The 9381-nt window shown below is 43.4% G+C and overlaps 1 protein-coding gene across 2 annotated transcripts; it reads left to right on the top strand.

Moving 5' to 3' along the window:
• Positions 1–714: 714 nt before the first annotated feature.
• c10h11orf98 (chromosome 10 C11orf98 homolog) lies at positions 715–9336 on the top strand. Of its 2 annotated transcripts, none has more exons than XM_056424487.1 (4): positions 715–812; positions 3923–4047; positions 4123–4220; positions 5738–6317. In XM_056424487.1, exons 1-4 carry the CDS (start codon positions 777–779, stop codon positions 5815–5817), a joined length of 339 nt encoding a protein of 112 aa, XP_056280462.1. In that variant the 5' UTR covers positions 715–776; the 3' UTR covers positions 5818–6317. The 2 variants fall into 2 exon arrangements, with proteins under 2 accessions (XP_056280462.1, XP_056280461.1); XM_056424486.1 differs by lacking the exon at positions 5738–6317 and adding an exon at positions 8841–9336 and having other exon boundaries at positions 716–812.
• The last annotated feature ends 45 nt before the right edge of the window (positions 9337–9381 follow it).

Here is a 9381-nt window from a genome sequence, read left to right as displayed (position 1 = left end):
CAAGCCCAACAAACACATCAGACTCACTGCAGGTGCTCCGTCCACTCCCTCATTACATATTAGTACTCGTCACTCAGTGTGACCTCAGTGTGACCTCTGTGTGACCCCAGGGTGACCTCTGTGTGACCTCAGGGTGATCTCTGGGTGACCTCAGTGTGACCTCTGTGTGACCTCAGGGTGACCTCTGTGTGACCTCAGGGTGACCTCTGTGTGACCTCAGTGTGACCTCTGTCCCAGTCCAAGCTGGTTACTTTAAGGCATGTGAGGTTCTTGCTGCCGTCTCCCCCTCGTCTCTTCTGGGCCTCCTGGTCCTCAGTCTCCTCTCTACCGGTTCAGACTGGAGCAGCACCAGGCCGCTGGGTCTGTCTGGAGCTCTGGATCCTCGTCTCAGGGAGAGAGCTGTGTGTCTGTGTGTGTGTGTGTGTGTGTGTGTGTGTGTGTGTGTGTGTGCCCTCTCAATCCTCTTTGTAGATGTCATTTAAGCCTAATATAACACAATGTAAAAGTTTAATACACCCTATATATATATGTTGTGGAAGCACATAATTTGAAACATTTTACCCACCACAATATACATATACATATATATATGTATATGTATATATATTTATATGCTATAGTACATATTATTTACGATGTACTACATATATGTATGTACTATATTTTACTGTGTGTGGATTGCGTGCACCGGCCTGAGGGGGGCAGTAGAGAGCCGCCAGTCTGGAGGTGTGACGTCATTTACACAGCAGAAGAAGAACTCCCCACGTTACGGCAGCATGGCTCCAGGAGGGAAGATAAACCGACCGAAGACCGTAAGAAAGCACTTTAATGTTGGAATGTCGGAGTGGAGACGAGGAAGAGAAGGAAGAGAAGGAAGAGGAGGAAGTCAGGGTTAACGAGGAGCTAGGGGCTAGGAGCTAGCATGGACAGCTAACGTAAACACGGCTGCTAGCTCCATATTTTAAGGTCGTTGCTGCCTCTAAATGTCTGATGTCACAAAATACTGTACTCGAGTACACACTCGAGGTACTTGTACCTCTTCACCTCAGTATTTCCATTTGCTGGTACTTTATACGTCAGATTTATGTATTTATTACTCTTTACACACACACACGTTGTGACGCAGTACTATATACTTCTAATACAAAGTATCTCACACTGACCAACTACAACATCAAGATACTACTCGGTGTATTCATGAGTATCAGTGGCGGGCCGTGGGCCTGGGGCCTGGGCCTTCAGTGAGGTCCTACAGTCCCACCCGAATTAATCCACCTCTTACTCCTCTCATTATGATGCCATGGCTCTAGACCAGGGCTGCTCAATACGTCGATCGCATGACATTAAAAAAATGGGCCCGCCCCCGTCATTTTCTCTATAGCACGTCTTTGTTCATTTATTAAACTAAACAGCCGTCTGATGTTGATCGTATCTACACAACAGCATGTCATTTCTCTCGGCTCTCCGTCTCGCGCGCTGCAGAATGCATCGGGACGGAGAAAAAGAAGAAGAAAGTCACTTGCACTAGTTTGTTCACTAAACAGGGCATTGTCGCACCCAAAGCAGATTCACTGTGATGATAAAGACACATAACTATTCACTGAAAATAAAAGAAAGAAAACAAATAATTTGCAACATAGGCTATTTGCCATTTTATTTTGTGCCAAACATACATACACATTTTATAAAAAATAGAATGCATTGTATGCCGACTCACCAAAGACTGATTATTTGAACACAAAATCCATCCTTCTTTCTTTCCTCAAGAAGACTTCAATGACTCTGTTGTACAGTCTATCAAATTCAGTTTCCTAGTTCTGAGGTTCTGCATATACCTGCCCATAGACCCCGCCTCTCAATATTGGTAATCCAATCAAAAGACGTGCAGCACTCCGCCTGCTAGCTGCTCCTGTGCCGGTTCCGGGGCCTTCTAGAAGGCCTACAGGAGCCAACTCTAAAGCTGATTGGTTGACACAACATTGTCATTCCCATTCACTTGAAGCTACCAGCGCCCGCAATGTAGATTCTGAAGGCCTAAGGGCAGATTTTAGCCCCCTGGCAACACACGATGGCTGAATATGATTGGATAAAAGATCTAACATAAAGACCAGCCCTCCAAATCTCAACCTGGCGCTGGCAGCAGCGCAACCAAGAGGAACGCTATGAAATTAAGAGAATAACTCTTACCCTGGGAAATAATTGAATACATATTTGTGGGAAAATATATTTAGAAAAAAATATATATTCTGATGATGTTTAGGCCAGCAGAGAAGGCCTTGCTGGCCCTGACGGCCCGCCACTGATGAGTATATAATAATGCATCAATGTGAGGCATTCTGCATATGAAGTACTTGTATTCTACACTGGTGATTGTACTTTTACTCAAGTATGTAAATACTTTATATTTATATATAAATGTTTATATATAGATATATATAAATATTTATATAAAAATAAATATGTGTATTTATATAAGTGTATATATATTTATATATGTGTGTGTGTATATTTATATGTGTGTGTGTATGTGTATATATATATATATGTGTGTATGTATGTTTGTGTGTATATATATATATATATACTAGGGCTGTCAATCGGTTAAAAAAAATTAACTAATTAATCGCACATGTTGAAATTGCGATTAATTAATCGCGATTAGAAGTGTTTTCCTTCTTTTTAAAGACCAAACTTCACACAGAGCTGTGTTTTCAAAGAGGCTCCTACCTAAAAAGTGCCAGCGAGGTATTTAATATTGTGGATGATAAATTGTTTCTTCAGTGAAACATCAGATTAGTAAAAAAAAAAGAAGTATAGTGAGACCCCATTGGTCCTGTCATCTTTACCACTGAGCAGCAGAACCAGTGGCCTTGGTAACTGACTGACATTCACATATGTCACGTTCACCCTCTGGAGGCTGGGGGCATTTTATACATTTTACCAACAAACAAAAATTCACCTTTTAAAGTCTTTTGCATATGACACATACCCCCGTGTTATACATCAAACATTCCAGAACAATCTCAGCTCTATTCAATGAGGCTCATTGTCCTGGGGTCGTGTTCTCTGTTCTCTGACTGACAGGCTGCTAATGAGCCTCACCTGTGAGGTGGGAGGTCCTTTGTGATTTACTGAGTGTTCATTGGTTGTTTTTTCCCGAAATGTTGACGGACAAACGGATTGACCAATCACGGTGAAGGTTTCGTGTGTCGAGTTCTTTCCGCGCCGCGTCACCCGACACGTCGCCCCTCCGTTCCTCTGTGTATCAGAGGGGGAGACGGAGGAAGGAGGAGCAGGAGGAAACCCGACTGATTCATCCACGAGTTTAACTGATTTATGATCCTTATTTTCGCGGAGAAATAATTGTTTTTAAAACGGAAACAGTGTTAAACCGTACTGCCGCGGTTTGACACTCAGGAGTGTAAAAACTTCAACGAACACCGGAAGCAAGTCGAAGTGTCCTTGAGCAAGGCACTGAACCCCCAGTTGCTTCCCGGGCGCATCACTGCAGCCCACTGCTCCTTAATAACTAAGGATGGGTTAAATGCAGAGAACTAATTTTTTTTAATTAATCGCATAGATTAACGCGTTAACGCTGACAGCCCTAATATATACACAAAACACAGATATTCAGTCTTTTAGTCAAATCTTCTCTTCCAGTGGTAAAAGTACACAAAGTACTTTTACTCAAGTACTTTTTGAGGTACTTGCTTTTTATGAATTGTTGAAGATATTTTGATTTCTTTTGTTTCAGATTCAAAACGTTTTTCCTGTTTTTAACTTTTAGCATCTGTTTGTGGTAAAAAGCTTCAGTCTGTAGGTCTTTGAGGGTGGTGCATGTTTTCATCTCGCTTTGAATCACGGCTTTAATCCGCCTCTTGTTGTTGTTGATGTTGTCGTTGTCGTCGTCCTCGTCCTGCAGGAACTGGCCGACAACCTCTTCAAGCGGCGCCGCGTGCTGAGCCGAGAGAAGAGGAAGAGACATCTGATCGTGGGCGCCGTGGTGGACGAGGGGCTGATCACCACCCACCACCTGAAGAAGAGGACGTGAGTGACCTCGCACAGGAAGTAGCGCTTTGAGGAGGCGGGACAGGAAGTGACCGCTTTGTGCTCAATGTGCAGGTCGAGCCAGCGAGCGAACATCACGCTGTCTGGGAAGAAGAAACGGAAACTGATGAAACAGCTTCAGCACATGAAGCAGGACAAGGAGAGGACGGGAGGTAAATATATATAAATATATATGAAACAGCTTCAGCACATGAAGCAGGACGAGGAGAGGACGGGAGGTAAATATATATAAATATATATATATATATGAAACAGCTTCAGCACATGAAGCAGGACGAGGAGGTAAATATATATATATATATATGAAACAGCTTCAGCACATGAAGCAGGACGAGGAGAGGACGGGAGGTAAATATATATATATATATATATGAAACAGCTTCAGCACATGAAGCAGGACGAGGAGAGGACGGGAGGTAAATATATATAAATATAAATATATATGAAACAGCTTCAGCACATGAAGCAGGACAAGGAGAGGACGGGAGGTAAATATATATAAATATATATGAAACAGCTTCAGCACATGAAGCAGGACGAGGAGAGGACGGGAGGTAAATATATATATATATATATGAAACAGCTTCAGCACATGAAGCAGGATGAGGAGAGGACGGGAGGTAAATATATATAAATATATATATATATGAAACAGCTTCAGCACATGAAGCAGGATGAGGAGAGGACGGGAGGTAAATATATATAAATATATATTAGTGCTGTGAAAAATTACGCATTAATGTGTTATGATTAAATTACAGGATTAATTAGGTTTTTTTTTAACGCATGCGCAGAATGAGCTTCCAATATACCTCGGCTCTCCGTCTCGCGCACTGCTGAGCACACTCTCACCCCCCCCCCCCCCCCCGGAGGTGGACGTCACAAAAACTGACACTACAGATGGAGTGAGTACCAAACACCATCTCCCGGTACTCACCTGAGTAACTCACCTAAGAGTTCTGTGCACCCCTGATTATAAATGTATATATCCGTCTTTTGTCATAAATCTTTATGTTCTCACAAAAATATACCGAGAATATCGGTAATATCTGATTAATCATGATTAATCCACAGAAACCTGTGATTAATTTGATTCTAATTTGTAATCGTTTCACAGCCCTAATATATATATATGAAACAGCTTCAGCACATGAAGCAGGACGAGGAGAGGACTAGGGATGAGAATTGATAAGATTTTAACGATTCCGATGCCTTATCGATTCCTGCTTATCGATTCGATTCATTTATCGATTCTTATTGGGCAAGGGGTGAAAAAAAGAGCACAAACGGGTTTATTTACATTTATTTTCTTGATATAATTTTCTATAATGCTGCACACACCATATACAGTATGTATACATACACATTTACATTTTTTTAAATAACCAAAAACATTTATACATATTCCTCTTGAACTTAAAATAAAACTTACATAACTTAAATAAAATGTATTCTGTTTAATTTAAACATGGTCCTAGAAATTACAGTGCTCCTTCCTTTTTTTTAAAGGGTATATGAACTGAGCTGCCAAAAATGAAACTAGCAGTGGCAAATACCAAGTGTGCAACCATCAATTGTATGGATCATCAACAATTCTTGTGCAGAAAAATATGCATGTCTGCTTTCTCCGGGAGGATCCGCGATCTCTCAGGACTTCTTGTGTCTCCAGCCGTGGAGAACACTCTCTCAGGTGGGCTGGAGGATGAACACAAAGATATGAGGAGGTGGACAAGACGTGCTGTCGCCTGAGACCCAGACGACCAGCCTCTGAACCGGTCTGACTCTGACCCTCATCAGATGAATGGGATGGCAATGGAGATTATTTATAGAGTGAAATCTGGTTTACACAATGAAACAAATGGCACGAACAACATCGCTGAATTTGCTGAGCTGACATAAAGCCACATTAAGAGGGGAGGCAAACACGACCTCTGCCTCAATGGAGGGGGCTGACAATGGAAGATTCTGTAGCTAAGCTAGCGTAGCTATATGCTAAGTTTAATAATGGATTAAAAATCGATATGCTCAGTTTAATAATGGGTTCACACGAGAACGCGAACGTTTGCTGATAACACACGCCCTCCGATCATTAACACCGTTCCGATCAAACATTTCTCAAAACTGGACTTTCAATCCAAACGTGAAGTGATAATGGGACCAATGCGGAGCTCAAATGTGTGCTTCAAACGAAGGACAGAAGATAACTTGATCGACTCCACACAATAAAGACAAATGGCTTCACACAGCGAGTGGTTGTGATCACTTCTGAGGAGTTTACCTTGGACAGAAAGAGATGAAGCGCCAACGTTAGCTGAGCTGCTGCATCGAACTCTGACATTCCTGTCATTTAATTCCACGCTGTGTTCAAATGCTTCTTCATCTTTGTTGTATTTCCTCCCTTCGACGAAATAGACTTTTTACACACGTTACAAGTGGCGTAGTTGTCATTTTGTCGTGTGAAATGGAGCCAAACTTTAGAACGCCTTTGCCTAGTTGCCATGTTTGCTGCAGTCTGAAGAAGAAACAAAAAAAGTTTGCGCATGCGCAACGCCACAGAGGACCGCTAGCAGAACCTTAAAGAATTTGGCTGACGATCCCAAACAATCGGTTCACTGGGAACCGGTTCTAAAACAGAACCGGTTCTCGATTCCCATCCCTAGAGAGGACGGGAGGTTCTTTAATTATATAACACTGTGGTGGAGAACCCCAGGGCCCTAACCCGGGTCCCCTTTGGTTCTTTAATGATATAACACTGTGTGGTGGAGAACCCCAGGGCCCTAACCTGGGTCCCCTTTGGTTCTTTAATGATATAACACTGTGTGGTGGAGAACCCCAGGGCCCTAACCCGGGTCCCCTTTGGTTCTTTAATTATATAAAACTGTGTGGTGGAGAACCCCAGGGCCCTAACCCGGGTCCCCTTTGGTTCTTTAATTATATAACACTGTGGTGGAGAACTCCAGGGCCCTAACCCGGGTCCCCTTTGGTTCTTTAATGATATAACACTGTGTGGTGGAGAACCCCAGGGCCCTAACCCGGGTCCCCTTTGGTTCTTTAATTATATAACACTGTGGTGGAGAACCCCAGGGCCCTAACCCGGGTCCCCTTTGGTTCTTTAATTATATAAAACTGTGGTGGAGAACCCCAGGGCCCTAACCTGGGTCCCCTTTGGTTCTTTAATTATATAAAACTGTGTGGTGGAGAACCCCAGGGCCCTAACCCGGGTCCCCTTTGGTTCTTTAATTATATAACACTGTGGTGGAGAACCCCAGGGCCCTAACCTGGGTCCCCTTTGGTTCTTTAATTATATAACACTGGTGGAGAACCCCAGGGCCCTAACCCGGGTCCCCTTTGGTTCTTTAATTATATAAAACTGTGTGGTGGAGAACACCAGGGCCCTAACCCGGGTCCCCTTTGGTTCTTTAATTATATAACACTGTGGTGGAGAACCCCAGGGCCCTAACCTGGGTCCCCTTTGGTTCTTTAATTATATAACACTGGTGGAGAACCCCAGGGCCCTAACCCGGGTCCCCTTTGGTTCTTTAATTATATAAAACTGTGGTGGAGAACCCCAGGGCCCTAACCCGGGTCCCCTTTGGTTCTTTAATTATATAACACTGTGGTGTAGAACCCCAGGGCCCTAACCCGGGTCCCCTTTGGTTCTTTAATTATATAACTGTGGTGGAGAACCCCAGGGCCCTAACCCGGGTCCCCTTTGGTTCTTTAATTATATAAAACTGTGGTGGAGAACCCCAGGGCCCTAACCCGGATCCCCTTTGGTTCTTTAATTATATAACACTGTGGTGTAGAACCCCAGGGCCCTAACCCGGGTCCCCTTTGGTTCTTTAATTATATAACTGTGGTGGAGAACCCCAGGGCCCTAACCCGGGTCCCCTTTGGTTCTTTAATGATATAACACTGTGTGGTGGAGAACCCCAGGGCCCTAACCCGGGTCCCCTTTGGTTCTTTAATTATATAACACTGTGGTGGAGAACCCCAGGGCCCTAACCCGGGTCCCCTTTGGTTCTTTAATTATATAACACTGTGTGGTGGAGAACCCCAGGGCCCTAACCCGGGTCCCCTTTGGTTCTTTAATTATATAACACTGTGGTGGAGAACCCCAGGGCCCTAACCCGGGTCCCCTTTGGTTCTTTAATTATATAACACTGGTGGAGAACCCCAGGGCCCTAACCCGGGTCCCCTTTGGTTCTTTAATTATATAAAACTGTGTGGTGGAGAACCCCAGGGCCCTAACCCGGGTCCCCTTTGTTTCTTTAATTATATATAACTGTGTGGTGGAGAACACCAGGGCCCTAACCCGGGTCCCCTTTGGTTCTTTAATTATATAACACTGTGGTGGAGAACCCCAGGGCCCTAACCTGGGTCCCCTTTGGTTCTTTAATTATATAACACTGGTGGAGAACCCCAGGGCCCTAACCCGGGTCCCCTTTGGTTCTTTAATTATATAACACTGTGGTGGAGAACCCCAGGGCCCTAACCTGGGTCCCCTTTGGTTCTTTCATTATATAACACTGGTGGAGAACCCCAGGGCCCTAACCCGGGTCCCCTTTGGTTCTTTAATTATATAACACTGTGTGGTGGAGAACCCCAGGGCCCTAACCTGGGTCCCCTTTGGTTCTTTAATTATATAACACTGGTGGAGAACCTCAGGGCCCTAACCCGGGTCCCCTTTGGTTCTTAAATTCAATAGAGAAGTTTGAGTCTGAACCGGACAGGAAGTAGTCTGAACTGTCGTTTCCTCTCTGTCGTACCAGCACCAACGAAGAAGAAGCCGGACTCGTCATCGGCTCCAATGAAGCAGCAACAGAAGAAAAAGAGAGCAGCTGGAGGTCAAGAGGACATTGAGATGAACGACGCAGAATGAGGACCACGAACGCAGCCAAACTCAAAATGAAAATGAATTATACATGTGTATATATATATATGTGTATATATATATATATATATGTTAGTGTGTGTGTGTATATATATGTAGGTATGTATGTATACACACACACTCAGACCAAAAGTTCTCATTATTTTTTTTTTTAAGGTCTAAACTAGTGTGTTGGTGAACATTGTGAGTTTATAAATATTAGCTCCTTTAGATTGAACTCGTCACACATGACAGAATAACTCATGACTATATATTTATATATAAGTATAGTAAATGGTGTAGTTTCTTTCCGTAGTTTGACTTTCATAATACGTCAAATGGTTTTAAACCCGTCATAAATCAAATCTCTTGTTTTATTAAAACATTTAACTTCCTGCTCTGCGATGTATTTATTCATAAATGTTGTTAATGGCCGACTC

The sequence above is a fragment of the Pseudoliparis swirei genome, chromosome 10, assembly GCF_029220125.1.
Source record: "Pseudoliparis swirei isolate HS2019 ecotype Mariana Trench chromosome 10, NWPU_hadal_v1, whole genome shotgun sequence".
Classification (NCBI taxonomy): domain Eukaryota; kingdom Metazoa; phylum Chordata; class Actinopteri; order Perciformes; family Liparidae; genus Pseudoliparis; species Pseudoliparis swirei.
This window is presented reverse-complemented; position numbering and strand designations above follow the sequence as displayed.